Here is a 15,360-nt window from a genome sequence, read left to right as displayed (position 1 = left end):
GGCTGTCGGGCCGTATGTCCGGGCTCTGGATCCGTGGACGAACTCGATGAACACCGCGTGGAGTGTTCAAATCCGGGGCAAAATTCGGAAGATTTTGTGGATGGAAATTGGGGAAAAGATGGGGGAAAGCTAGATCTACCTGCAACACACGAAATCCGCGGATCAAATCCAACAAAACTTCGTCACACCAACAAATCACAAAAAAAATTGGGGCTATTTTTGTGGGGCAATTTTCGAATTAGGAACAAAAACAACAAAACTAGGCTAGGAAACAAAGAGAGGGGCTCGGAAATCGTGATCAACGTGGCTCATGATACCAAGATGATGTAGGGTGGAACCCTATACGGCCGATCTTTCACGAAAGGAGTGGATCCCAACTAAGAACACGAGGGGAAAACGAGGGAAAACACAAGAGGAACTCTCAAACCAACAAGATATAATCACACATATGCTAGATCCTCGGAACACGAGAGGAGATACAAGATCCAAAGTCAACAAGGGACGATACAAAGGTAACCGGTTCTTCTCCGTGAGGAGGTCTTGATGGGGCCACCCAAGAGGGGGTCTTGAATCCAACATGGATCGTCTTCGTAGAGGAGCCGCGGTCTCTCTCGTGGAGCAGATCCGTATGGATGAGCAATGCTCTATCTCACATATGAGCTAAACCAATGCTAACCCTAGAAAGAGGGAGATGGAAGAGTATATATAGTCTAGATGGGCGAAGGGGTACACGGGCCTCGGCCCTTACACTGTGCGTAGACAGGGGAGGCCGGATGTCCGGGCGACGGGCCGGATGTCCGGGCGATGGGCCGGATGTCCGGACCTTTGCGAGGTGCCGGATATCCGGGCTGGAGGGACCGGATGTCCGGGCTGGCGGTGCTGGCCTGGATGCTCTCTGGATAGGCGGGGTCCGGATGTCCGGGAGCTCGGGACGGGCCGGATGTCCGGGCTGAAGTGGTTCAGCTTCGGGTACGTTCTGTGACGGGTGCCGGATTTCCGGGCGGAGGCCGGATGTCCGGGCTGTCGGGCCGGATGTCCGGGGCCTGTAGACTTGGCCGCTGGCTCCTTGGCACTAGTGACGTTTCCAGGGCCGGATGTCCGGGGTCCTGGCCGGATGTCCGGGTCCTGGGAGTTGCACTTGACTCCCTCCGTTGGTTCTCCTCGTCCGTGAACTTGGCGGCTTGTCCGTCTTCATGGGCATCTCTGGGAGGGTCCTCTTGGCACCTAATCATGCATAGCATATCGGACTTAGGTAGTAGCCATGTCTCGAGTGGATCATATGTGATATCACTAAGGAAGGAAGTCACCTCGTTCTCGAGAACTCTAGCTTGTGCTTGTGTCATAGGTCCTCTTGGCTCTTGATGAGACGATGGTAGGTCCATGGGGATGACCGTAGGATGCTCCGCATCAGAAAAGATCCAGTCATGATGCGCCCAACATTAGCTACACACAATGCATCAGCATGACAGCAATGCTCTCATGTTCTGGCGCTTATTTTAGAAGGTCATGACACAACATAAAAGTAAATAGATAGTCCCTTCGCAGAGGGAAGCAGTGATTTACAGCGGTGCCAGAGCTCAAGTTTTTGAAAGAGAGGTAAATGATATTTTGAGAAATGCACCCTTCTTGTTTACTTCACGACCATCAGTTATCAATATCTTCCATGCTAAGCATGCTAGTGGCGGTTCCCAAGCGATAAAAGTAAAGGTTTACTCCCCCTCCACCATCAATCACACTCCACGGCTTGTCCAAAACAACGGGTGTCGTCCATACCAACAACAGTCCCGGGGGAGTTTTATTTAATTATTTGCATTTTGAGATCGGGACTGGGAATCCCTATTACCGCCCTTTTCTCGTGCGATGGTGAGTGAATAAACACTCAACCAGAGAATAACCCGCTTAGCATGGAAGATACCGACCACCTCCTGTCGTTCCATGAACGATCCAGGCACACACAAAAGGATATTTATTTGAAGTTTTTAGAGGTGGCACATGCAAATTTACTTAGGATGGCAGGGTTATACCGCATACAGGTAGGTATGGTGGACTCATCTGGAATAACTTGGGTTCAAGGTTTTTGATGTACAAGCAGAATTCCCACTTAGTACGGGTGAAGGCTGCTACCTCTTGAGCATGCGTTGGTTTTCCCTTGAAGAGGAAAGGGTGATGCAACAAAGTAGCGTAAGTATTTCCGTCAGTTTTTGAGAACCAAGGTATCAATCCAGTAGGAGGCCACACGCAAGTCCCTCGTACCTACACAAATAAATAAGAACCTTGCAACCAACGCGATAAAGGGGTTGTCAATCCCTTCACGGCCACTTGCAAAAGTGAGATCTGATAGAGATGATAAGATAATATTTTTGGTATTTTTATTATAAAGATTAAAAGTAAAGATTGCAAAATAAACGGCGACAGAAATAGCTAGTTGACGGGAGATTAATATGATGGAAAATAGACCCGGGGGCCATAGGTTTCACAAGTGGCTTCTCTCAAGATAGCATAAGTATTACGGTGGGTGAACAAATTACTGTCGAGCAATTGATAGAAAAGTGCATAGTTATGAGAATATCTAGGCATGATCATGTATATAGGCATCACGTCCGCGACAAGTAGACCGAAACGATTCTGCATCTACTACTATTACTCCACACATCGACCGCTATCCAGCATGCATCTAGAGTATTAAGTTCATAAGAACAGAGTAACGCATTAGGCAAGATGACATGATGTAGAGGGATAAACTCAAGCAATATGATATAAACCCCATCTTTTTATCCTCGATGGCAACAATACAATACGTGCCTTGCTGCCCCTGCTGTCACTGGGAAAGGACACCGCAAGATTGAACCCAAAGCTAAGCACTTCTCCCATTGCAAGAAAGATCAATCTAGTAGGCCAAACCAAACTGATAATTCGAAGAGACTTGCAAAGATAACAAATCATACATAAAAGAATTCAGAGGAGATTCAAATATTGTTCATAGATAATCTTGATCATAAACCCACAATTCATCGGATCTCAACAAACACACCGCAAAAAGAATTACATCGAATAGATCTCCAAGAAGATCAAGGAGAACTTTGTATTGAGATCCAAAGAGAGAGAAGAAGCCATCTAGCTAATAACTATGGACCCGAAGGTGAGGTAAACTACTCACACATCATCGGAGAGGCTATGGTGTTGATGTAGAAGCCCTCCGTGATCGATTCCCCCTCCGGCGGAGCACCGGAAAAGGCCCCAAGATGGGATCTCACGGGTACAGAAGTTTGCGGCGATGGAAATAGGGTTTCGTGGTGCTCCTGGATGTTTTCGGGTATATGGGTATATATAGGAGGAAGAAGTAGGTCGGTGGAGCTGTGAGGGGCCCACGAGGGTGGGGGCGCGCCCAGGGGGCAGGCGCGCCTCCCTGCCTCGTGGCCTCCTCGCTTGTTTCTTGACGTCCACTCCAAGTCCTGTGGATCACGTTTGTTCCAAAAATCACTCTCCCGAAGGTTTCATTCCGTTTGGATTCTGTTTGATATTCCTTTTCTGCGAAACACTGAAATTGGCAAAAAAAAGCAATTTGCACTGGGCCTTGGGTTAATAGGTTAGTCCCAAAATAATATAAAAGTGTATAATAAAGCCCATTAAACATCCAAAACAGATAATATAATAGCATGGAACAATAAAAAAATTATAGATACGTTGGAGACGTATCAAAGGCTAGCAAATAGATTGAGACGGCCAGCTAGAGAGCAACAACGGTCATGAACATGCATTATGCATAAGTAACATTGGACACTAGCATGAGTAGGATATGAAAACCATGAACATAAATATCATAGAGGCTATGTTGGTTTTGATTCAACTACATGCATGAATATGTGCCAACTCAAGCCACTCGAACATTCAGAGGAGGATACCATATCATCATACTACATCACAATCATTTTAACGCAATGTTGATATCCAAGACAAATCATTATCCACTCCTAGCTACTTATGCATGGCATGAGAAACTATAATCTCTAATTGTCATTGCAAACATGTTTAATCATAATGGGCTGAATCATGGATACTAGGTTAAACATATTTACAAAAACAGAACAAGTCGAGTTCATACCCGTTTCTCTCTGCCACGGCCAGTTCATTGAATATCGTCATTATTACCCTGCACTTGCACGGCCGAACGATGTGAAAATAATAATAGTGCAAGAGTGATGTGGACTAAGCTGGAATCTGCAAACATTTTATTCAACATGAGAAGACAAGGTAAAATGGGCTCTTTGTTAGATCAACAATTATGCATACAAGAGCCACTCAACATTTTCATCGTGGTCTTCTCCTCGGTATGACTCGAATAAAAAGAAAAGAAATTCAGAGAAACACACTGAAATATTTTTGGAGTTTTTGGTTTTCTAGAACAAGCAAATGAAAGGGAAAAGCAAAAACGAGAAAAACTATTTACACGGGAAAGCTCCCAACAAGCAAAAGAAGAACAAGGAAATGTTTTTGGGTTTTCTTTTTAGTATTACAACTAAGCATGCATAGAAAGTAAATAAACTACAACTAATTTTTATTGGTTTTTCTAAGGTTTTTCAAACACACAAGAAGAAAGCGAGAAAATAAATTTAACATGGAAGATACAATGAAAAAGTGTGGACACCGACAATTGGAATGAAATGTGTAAACATGAATGTAATGTCGGTGGGAATACGTACTCCCCCAAGCTTAGGCTTTTGGCCTAACTTGGTAATCAGTTAGTAGTCGAAGAAACCATGGGGTCCGTTGTCGAACTGCTGAGGGGCATGCACCCATGGATCCCACTGCTGAGGCTCCTCCTCTGCTGTTGCCTGGTCGTTCCGGTAGGCGATGATATCCACAGGCATAATCCTATATCCGCCCCTAGCAATAGGATCAAACAAAGCAGGAGCAGGCAATGGAATAATATCACGAGTGCTAACACTGAAAATCAGGTTATAAAGAATAGGAATGTTAGGGTAGTCGTGTGCAATAAACTGGTGGTGTTCCATGGCTGCGCGATCTAGGTAAACCCTGGGCAAAGGATAATCATGAAGGTGGATCTCAACATTAAAGCGAGCTGCTAGGCGAGTAGCGAAAATACCACCATGTATTTTACCCTTGGACTTACCAATGTGGAGGCGACGTGCCACAATAGCTCCCAAGCTATAAGTGTTGTCGCCCTCAAGTGCACGACGTAAAGCAACAAGGTCTGGGGCACTGAGTGCACCCACCTTCTCTCTAGCAAGCAAGTATTTTGCAATAAAAAGGGTGAAATAATGAACAGCAGGAAAATGCAAGCCAGCGGCAGTGATACCTGACACACCTCTCTCATCTCCCACTGTCAAGGTACGATAAAAGGCCTCAAACTCTGCCGGCCTAGACTCTACCAAACCACCATCAGAAGGAAGCAAGCATATTTCACAGAACTCAGTAAGCGGTATCTGATGGAACTTAGCATATAAATTAAACTGCACCTCAGGGGGATTATTCCTAGGAAGGAAATTAAAACTTTGAACAAAGGTGTTTGTGAGGAGATGATACTGTTCACATTCAGCTGCGATGAAGTCGGTGAGGCCGGCATTAGCAACATATTGTGTAAACTCTTGAAGGATTCCATCCCCTTCCATGAACGGGGTATGCGGCCATTCGCACGGCCGTACTTCCGCCAACCTCCAGGAATGGAGATCACTGTCAGACGACTCCCCAATAACTCCCTTGGAGTTCTTCTTGGAAGCAAATTTCCTAAAGATATTCATCCTTTTCCTATGAACAAAAGTTCTGAAATTTTTAGTCCACAAATTTTTCTCAACAGAACTTCACAAAATTGATAGCAACTACTCATAGGGATACATAGAGGCCATAGCAAGCATTCAAACTACTTAGAACTCTAAGAATTCAACATGCAAGCTCATCTACAGCAGCACCAAGGGTAGCTAATTATTTAAAATATAAACCACTAAAGCAAAAACTAATTGGACAAACGGAGTCACATACCAAGCAACAATCTCCCGAAACAATTTCGGAAACGGAGCTTCGAGCAAAGAGATCGAAATCCGCGGATTTGAGAGCAAGAACACGAGAGAGAGAGAGAGAGAGAGAGAGAGCAATGGTGATTTTTTTTTCGAGGTAGGTGATGATGTGGTATGAAGAGATAAGTGAGGGGGACCACAACCCACTAGGGCGCGCCTGGAGGTCCTGGCGCGCCCAGGTGGGTTGTGCCCACCTAGTGCACCTCCCTCTGGTATTACTTGCACCAAAAATTCTTAAATATTCAGAAAAAAAATGTATTAAATTTTTAGAGCATTCCGAGAACTTAAATTTCTGGGTCATTTTTTTATTGCACGAGAAATTCAGAAAACAAACAAAATATGGCATTTTATTTTGTTTAACTAATAAAAACAGAAAACAAAAGGTAGGGACAGAAGGTAGTGCTTACTAAATTCATCAACTTCATACCTCTAAAAAATGATCCATTAATAAGGTTGATCAAGTCTTATTAACAACCACTTTCGATTAGCATGAAACCGAAGAACTTTCGTAAATCACTAAGTTACCTCAACGGGGATATGAATGTCCCCAACAATAAGCATTTCATATTTCTTTTTAACAGTAGGTAGAGGTAGTTGGAAACTTCCAATAGTGATTGTCGAAGATTTTTCAATAACATTAATACCATTCACCCGGAATTGTTTCTTCGGAAAGTGCACCGCATGCTCATTACCATTGATATGAAAAGTGACCTTGCTTTTGTTGCAATCAATAACAGCCCCTGCAGTATTCAAGAAGGGTCTACCAAGGATAATCAACATGTTGTCGTCCTCGGGCATCTCAAGTATAACAAAGTCAGTCAAAATAGTGACATTCATGACAACAACGGGCACATCCTCACAGATACCGATAGGTATGGCAGTTGATTTGTCAGCCATTTGCAAAGATATTTCAGTAGGTGTGAGCTTATTCAAATCAAGTCTTTTATATAAAGAGAAAGGCATAACACTAACACCAGCTCCTAAATCACATCAAGCAGTTCTCACATAGTTTCTTTTGATGGAGCAAGGCATAGTTGGTATTCCCGGATCTCCAAGTTTTTTAGGTACTCCATCTTTAAAAGTATAATTAGCAAGCATAGTGGAGATTTCAGCTTCCGGTATTTTTCTCTTATTGGTGATGACGTCTTTCATATACTTTGCATAAGGAGGCATTTTCAAGATATCAGTCAAGCGAGTACACAAAAAGACTGGCCTTAGCATTTCAGCAAAGCGTTCAAATTCTTCTTTATCTTTCTTTTTAGTTGACTTGGGTGGAAAAGGCATAGGTTTTTGAACCCACGGTTCTCTTTCTTTATCGTGTTTTCTAGCAATGAAATATCTTTTATCATATCTTGTATTGTTGGGTTGTGGGTTGTCAAGATCAACTGCAGGTTCTATCTCCACATCATTGTCTGGTTCTTTACTATTTGTTTGAGTACTTTCATGAATCTCATCATTATCTTTTTCATTATCAGAAGGTGAGTGTTCATTACCAGACTGAGTTTCAGCATCAGAGATAGAAATTTCATTATCATTATCACGAGGTTTTTCTACTTCAGGTTCACTAGAGGCATGCAAAGTCCTATCATTTTTCTTCTTCTTTTTCTTTTTAGAAGTACTACGTGCATCAGTGTTAACTCTTTGAGAGTCTTGTTCAATTCTTTTTGGGTGTCCCTCAGGATAAAGTGGTTCCTGAGTCATTCTACCTCCTCTAGTCATTACTCTAACAGCAAAGTCACTTATGTTATTATTCATTTCATCCAGCAACTCTCTTTGAGATTTAGCAACTTGTTCTAACTGAGTTTGAACCATAGATGCATGCTTTCCCACACCTCTAACATCATTTGAGATTCTAAATAACAAGTCACTCAAGCGAGCAATCATATCAGAATTGTATTTCAATTGTTTCATAACATTTGCATTGAAGTGATCTTGTTTTCTAATATAGTTTTCAAACTCATAAAGGCATTGGCTAGGGTGCATATTGTGAGGATTGTCATTATCATTGAATTTCATTAGAGACTTTACCTCTACCACCTTAGGTGGTGGTGGCGTATTAAGCCCATGTACTTCTTCAATAGGAGGTAAATTTTTAACATCCTCAGCTTTAATACCTTTTCCCTTCATAGATTTCTTTGCCTCTTGCATATCTTCAGGACTGAGATATAATATACCCCTCTTCTTCGGAGTGGGTTTAAGCGGTGTTTCAGGAAGAGTCCAATCATCATAATTTTTCAATACGTTATTCAATAATTCTTCAGCTTGCCCAACAGTTCGTTCCCTGGAAACACAACCAGCACAACTATCTAGGAAGTCCCTAGAAGCATCGGTTAGTCCAATATAGAAGATATCAAGTATTTCATTTTTCTTAAGAGGATGATCTGGCAAAGCATTGATTAATTGGCAAATCCCCCCCCCCCCAAGGTTGTGGGAGACTCTCTTCTTTAATTTGCACAAAGTTAAATATTTCTTGTAAGGCAGCTTGTTTCTTATGAGCAGGGAAATATTTTTCAGAGAAGTAACAAAACATATCCTGGGGACTACGCACACAACCGGGAGCAAGAGTATTGTACCAAGCTTTAGCATCACCCTTTAATGAGAACGGAAATAATTTGAGAATATAATAATAGCGAGTTTTCTCATCATGAGTAAAGAGGGTGACTATGTCATTCAACTTAGTAAGATGTGCCACAACAGTTTCAGTTTCATATCCATGGAAAGGATCAGATTCAATCAAAGTAATTAACTCTGGGTTGCCAGAGAATTCATAATCCTTATCCTCAATAAAGATAGGTGAAGTAGCAAACTTAGGGTCATATTGCATTCTAGCATTCAGAGATTTTTCTTTATACTTGCATAATAATTTCTCTAGATCATCTCTATCCTTACAAGCAAGAATATCTCTAGTTGTCTCCTCATTCATAACATAACATTTCGATACTTTTGGCAATTCATATCTAGGAGGGCTAGTTCTAGTAGGTGTTTCAAGATTTTCAGTTTCAAGCTCATCATCAGTTTCAACAATATCATGTTGTCTTACTCTAGAAATTTGTTCATCAACAAAATCACCAAGTGGCACATCATCATCAAGCAAGGCACTAGCATCATCATAAGTATCATTCATAGCAGAAGTAGCATCATCAACAAATTGCGACATATCAGTATTAATAGCATGTGGTGGTGTTGCAAGTTTACTTATAACAGAAGGTGAATCTAAAGCAGAGCTAGATGGTAGTTCCTTACCTCCCCTCGTCTTAGAGGAAAAAATCTTAGTCTTATGATCCTTCAGATTCTTCATAGTGATAAATTGATAATAATCCCTAGTGACTCAACAAATATAGCTATGATCCCCGGCAACGGCACCAGAAAAAGGTCTTGATAACCCACAAGTATATGGGATCGCAACAGTTTTTGAGGGTAGAGTATTCAACCCAAATTTATAGATTCGACACAAGGGGAGCCAAAGAATATTTGCAAGTATTAGCAGTTGAGTTGTCAATTCAACCACACCTGGAGATTAATTATCTGCAGCAAAGTGATCAGTAGCAAAGTAGTATGATAGTTTTGATAATAGTAGCAGCAGCAATGGTAACGGTAACAGTGATAGCAGTAGTTTTATAGCAAGTGCAATAGTAACTATAGCAGCAGTATCTTAGCAAGAACAATATAAGATAAATTCGTAGGCATTGGATCGGTAATTTGTTGGATGATATTCATCATGTCACAGTCATAACCTAGGGCGATACGGCACTAGCTCCAGTTCATAAATATAATGTAGGCATGTATTCCATAAATAGTCATACGTGCTTATGGAAAGAACTTGCATGACATCTTTTGTCCTACCCTCCCGTGGCAGCGGGGTCCAAATGAAAACTAAGGGATATTAAGTCCTCCTTTTAATAGAGAACCGGAACAAAGCATTAACACATGGTGAATACATGAACTTCTCAAACTACGGTCATCGTCGGGAGTGGTCCCGACTATTGTCACTCCAGGGTTGCCGGATCATAACACATAGTAGGTAACTATAACTTGCAAAATTGGATCTAGAACATGGATATAATTGTGATAACATAGACGGTTCAGATCTGAAATCATGGCACCCGGGCCCAAAGTGACAAGCATTAAGCATGGCAAAGTCATAGCAACATCAATCTCAGAACATAGTGGATACTAGGGATCAAGCCCTAACAAAACTAACTAGATTACATGATGAATCTCATCCAACTCCCCACCGACCAGCGATCCTACGAAGGAATTACTCACTCCCGGTGGGGAGCATCATGGAATTGGCGATGGAGAAGAGTTGGTGATGACGAAGAATGAAGATCCCCTTCTCCGGAGCCCCAAACGGACTCCGGATCTGACCCCCCGATGAAGAACAGGAGGTGACGGCGGCTCCGTCTCATGGATCGCGATAATTCTTTCTCCCTGATTTTTTTTTTCAAAAATAGGATTTTATAACGTCGGTTTCAGGGTCTGTGGGGCCACCAGGTGGGGACAACCCACCTGGGTGCGCCGGGGGGGGGGCGCCCTGGTGGGTTGTGCCCACCCAGGTGCCCCCCTCAGGTAACTCTTGGCTCCAGAAATTCTCTTTTATTGTATACAAAATCCTCGCAAAGTTTCGTTCCATTCCGAGAATTTTTATTTCTGCACAAAAATAACACCATGGTAGTTCTGCTGAAAACAGCGTCAGTCCGGGATTAGTTTCATTCAAATCATGCAAATTAGAGTCTAAAACAAGAGGAAAAGCATTAGAAAAAGTAGATATGTTGAAGACGTATCACCAGCACGCTTCCTACTATTGGGCCGCTACTATCGCTCGCTAGTATCTCTCGTAGGCATGCCCATCTATCCGCCGCCAGCCACCCGCCCTGTGCAACACATATCCAAGCCCACCACGTCCTCACTACCTGGCCCATCTGTATCGAACCGCTGGTTACAACCTCGTCACTTATTTTGGGTATGCTGCCCAATCGGCTTCTTTCCCCGGTTTCCTCCACATAAGTGCGGCACGGTGCTTGTGCCCTACTGGCTACTGCCAACGCATGTGGGGGCATTGTTGTATATTGCTCATGGCGTGCGAGAAACGTCGCTTCTCTCGCGTGGTTCGGATCATCAACTGGTACATGGTCCTAGCCAGCTCACGTGCACCGGCGAGCGAAAGTGAGCGTCTCCTAACGACCTAGCTAGGTGAGACTTTTAGTTGTTTCATTTCCAATTAATAAAAATATATTTTTTTATTTTTTATCAAATTTGAAAAAGAAAATCATGAATTTTTTGAATTCAAAAAAAGTTCATGGATAAAAAAAAGTTCATGGTTGAAAAAATTGTTGGAAATTTAAAAAATGTTCATAAATTCAAAAAAATCGTGAATTAAAAAATGATTCACAAATTAAAAAAATCATTAAATTTAAAAATATTCTTGAATTCAGAACATCAGTAAAGGTAACATGTTTGTGAACAAATTCTGAATTTTTTGAACATCTATTGAAATTGTGAATAATTTTGGAAATCCCAATTTGTTTAAATTGAATTTTTTTGGAATTTCAAGCATTTTTTAAGAACAGGAACAATTTCTAAATATATTTTGAAGATTTTGACTTTTATTAATTTATGAGTTTTTGAAAAAAAGAAACTGGAAAAACGGGAAAGCAAACCAAAACAAAATACAAAAATAAAACGGATAGAACAGTATTAAAAAAAAGGTTCAGAAACCTTCCTAATGAGCCGCCCCATCTCGTACGCTAGTGAGCGATCGGAAGCTTAATGCTCACAACAAGCGATACATAGCATTTGTGGCGCCTGTGTAGGCTATACTCTGGAACTGCAGGGCGCTGCCGTAGGAGCCAGACTGGGCGGATGGGAATGCCACTCCCCCAACCCTAAAAAACTCCTTGTACGAACTTCACACAAAGCAATTAAGCTATCGGGGAAAGTTCTCACGAGACATACTATTAGCATTTGGCAGCAGTAGCGGGGTAACGTTTCCTCCAGCAAGTTGCTTCAAGTACAATAATCCAAAGTCGAGTCTACAATTAAATCTGTTTGCAAGCTCATAACATGTAGCCGCTTTTACAACGAAGCACAGGCATATTGCGATGATACTAGATTCAACCGTGTCCGTGGACCGTGGTCAAGCTGGGTGCCTGTACACTTCACAGCTCAAGCTTGCTGGCAAGGTACCAGGAGTGCATGGCAAGGCTGCCGAACGACAAGATGTTGGCCAGCGATGAGAGACCGTGGATCATCCCAAACTTCTTGTTCATCGCAGCGAGGGTAGGGTTGCTTTTTGCCGTCTTGACGTTCTTCGACCACCCGACCTCGTCACCGATGCTAAGCTCTCTCTCGATCTTGTGCCTCTTCTTCATCATCTGCAATGAGCAAGCATACAACTAGTTCAAGCAGCTGTGTATACCAGAAAATGCAAGGAAATTGGAAAAGTGTACCTTCTAGTTTATCAAAGTACAATTCCCATTCACCTAGGTTCACTTCACACAATAAACAATGCGTTCCTTTTCTCACAATTAAATCAGTGTTTCTTCATATAAGTACATCATTCTAGACGTTGTCACATACTGATATTAAGCTAACAATTAGGCATGAGTGCAAACCTTGTAATACGAAGGGGCCAACAAATGATGTCAAAATGTGGCCAATTATTTTGCTTATAAACTTCAGGTTTTCTTAATTTCCATTGCCACTTACATTTTTTTTTAATGTATGGATGAAGACTACTGCATCTTGCCTAGCATTGTAGCTAAACTGCCTTTCTTCCATTGTAGATACAGGTTTTTCCTGCCGTGATGTGCATGGATCCATCTAGTTCCATAAAAAGAATGCTAGTAATAGTATGGGCCTCGGTAGATACAACCAGCAACTACTAGCACACTGAACTTGGATGTTTGTATTTCAGGCAGTTGGTGCACCGACAGATCTATATTGAGTACTGAAACTGTACCATTAATAGACCATTAACTAAATAAGGCTGCCCAACCACAATGTGAGACTAATAAATTCAGAGAACAGTTTTATATCACAAGGCATATTTACACCAAATATTGGTTTTAGAAATAAGTATCATATCATAGAAAGCATAATCACATGAAAAAAAGTGGGCACAGATTATAGCAGTGAGCAGAATATTACAAGATGCATGATTGCATGAAAAGATATCTTGAGACAAGCATTTAACATTAAGTTACAGCAAATATTTGGTTGAAGTACTGCCAACGACCAAAAGCAATAAAATGACAACGGCAGAATCAAGATAGCCCACCCAAAATAAAGGATTGCCACAAACTGCAATCTTCGAACACTATGAACACTATGCTCCGGTGCACAAATAGCATGTCACTAAACTATCAACCAACATAAAAGTACTTGCAAAGTAAATATACTTTTATCAGCTCTGCCCTCTGTCTACATGATGTTACATTCGGCTGTGTTTGATAGCAAAGTATCCCAAAAACCTAAGTATCAAAAACTACAGTAATTTAGCCTGCAGGTATGAAATACCACAGTTTTAACATAACAGAATATTTTGTAGTATTGATAATACAGACAACCTGTTTGGCTATCCCGTTTTCAGCGACACAAAATTAGCTAGCTAAACCATTAGCAGCTGCAGACACACGTGCTTTTCTAGTTAGCTAGCCATTTTATGCAACTACTCGGCCATACACCAAGAATGGCCATGCACACGGCATAGAAGACACATATTCTAGCTGGCTATCCGGACGGCAACAACGTCTTCAAACGATTTTGTGGTTGGCTGTAATTTGGAGCTACAAACGGAAGCGAGCTAACTAAATCACCAAGCAGAAGATCCTAATTAAACGGTCGTGGACATGAGGCGTGTTGAGAAGAAGGTATGAGCGAGGGACTCTCTTTTCTAAGCGAGCTCAGTTTTAAAAAAAGAGGTATGGGGTTCTTTTTTTTATGCAGAGAAAATACTGTGGTTTGCCAAAAACTGCAGTATTAAAATTACAGTTTTTAGAGACAACCAAACAATCCTTTGTAATAAAAACTACAGTATTACAAAAAACTGCAGTATTATGGGAATACATAGAAAATACTTTGTTACCAAACGGGGCTACTGTGCTGCTAAGTATATATGGCATGCAACTGCAAATTAGATGATGAGTATGTATAACATGCGAACAGACCATTATACGTTCAACAGACAAATTGCTGGTTGCTGCTAAGCAGTACCTGGTACAAATCCCACGATCCATTGCTTATTTGGAGCAATGACGACAATAAATAACGTCAGTCATCTAGTCCAGTTTACAGAGGGTGGATCTCATATTTGTTTTTATCTTGCAGGGAATTTAGCAAGAGATCTCCTAGGGGGAGGAAGGGCGTTTACCTCAATGGTCATGGGGGTGAAGACCAGCAGGTTGGAGAGGTTGAAGCCGAGCGCGGAGATGAGGAAGCCAAGCTGGTAGCGCTCGACGGCGGAGGCGGCCTTCCACGGGTGGAGGTAGGCGAAGGCAGCGACGGAGACGGCGGCGCAGGCGGAGATGAGCGTGAAGTAGGCCGGGAACATCTTCCCCTGCAGGTTCCCGAACTGGTGCCTCGGCAGATTCCTTGGGAGGATTCAGTAAAACCGAATCGATCAGCTCAAGAGATTTCGTTCGTTTTTCAAAAAATTGGGGGAATTTGAGCATGGGGGGAAGCAGTTGATTACTTGAACATGATGATTCCACCGATGAAGGTAGCCCAGAGCGCAGCGCCCCAGCAGGTGGCGAAGCAGAGGAGGTGGGACACCTTGGCGGCCGTGACGGCGGTGGCGCCGGAGCCGGAGCGGTCGCCGATGAAGACATCTGGGGCGAAGAGGACGCCCGCCGCGAAGAAGCACACTGCTGACAGGAACCGTGTCGCCCACGCCATCGCTCGCCGATTGCTAGAGAGGGGGGAGGAGGAGAGGGAGGGAGAGTCGACGCGTCGTTTCTGTGAGAGAGAACTCAGGAAGGAGGTAGTTGATGATGTGTTTTGGGGGGACTCGGGGCCTTCTAGAAGCTTCAAGGCCATACCCGTAATATAACACTAGCACTACTCATAAGTTTTTTGTTTTTAGAGGAGTCAATTACACTGGTGATGCTACAACTTGGCGTAAATGATCACTTTGATGCTAGAAGTTATGGTATACATTGAAGTGGTGCAAAAACTTGACATTAACGTGTAAATATGGTGCTTATCTCGTTTATGTACGGAATAGGTGCTGACTAGGTGCATGGGCCCGCTGTCAGTCACTCTACCAGAGAGAGATGGGGCATGTGACCTGATTTTTTCAAAAACACCCTCGAAATATATTTTTCAAAAA

General features: G+C 42.4%; 1 protein-coding gene across 1 annotated transcript; it reads right to left on the bottom strand.

The window, feature by feature from the left end:
• Positions 1-11,953: 11,953 nt before the first annotated feature.
• Positions 11,954-15,025, bottom strand: LOC109755705 (uncharacterized). The gene is made up of 3 exons (XM_020314599.3): positions 14,725-15,025; positions 14,404-14,623; positions 11,954-12,406 (listed from the first exon to the last, which is right to left on the bottom strand). The coding sequence occupies exons 1-3, from the start codon at positions 14,925-14,927 to the stop codon at positions 12,191-12,193; spliced, it is 639 nt and encodes a 212-aa protein (XP_020170188.1). The 5' UTR covers positions 14,928-15,025; the 3' UTR covers positions 11,954-12,190.
• Positions 15,026-15,360: the final 335 nt, after the last annotated feature.

This window comes from Aegilops tauschii, chromosome 5, assembly GCF_002575655.3.
Source record: "Aegilops tauschii subsp. strangulata cultivar AL8/78 chromosome 5, Aet v6.0, whole genome shotgun sequence".
NCBI classification, from domain to species: domain Eukaryota; kingdom Viridiplantae; phylum Streptophyta; class Magnoliopsida; order Poales; family Poaceae; genus Aegilops; species Aegilops tauschii.
This window is presented reverse-complemented; position numbering and strand designations above follow the sequence as displayed.

Bases quoted from the DNA above. Each gene is read 5' to 3' on its own strand.
- LOC109755705 (XM_020314599.3), bottom strand. From the start codon at position 14,927: ATGGCGTGGGCGACACGGTTCCTGTCAGCAGTGTGCTTCTTCGCGGCG. The intron at 14,624-14,724 runs GTAATCAACTGC...AATCCTCCCAAG, and splicing joins GGTGGAATCATCATGTTCAA to GAATCTGCCGAGGCACCAGT. The intron at 12,407-14,403 runs GTAAACGCCCTT...TGCTCATTGCAG, and splicing joins TCACCCCCATGACCATTGAG to ATGATGAAGAAGAGGCACAA.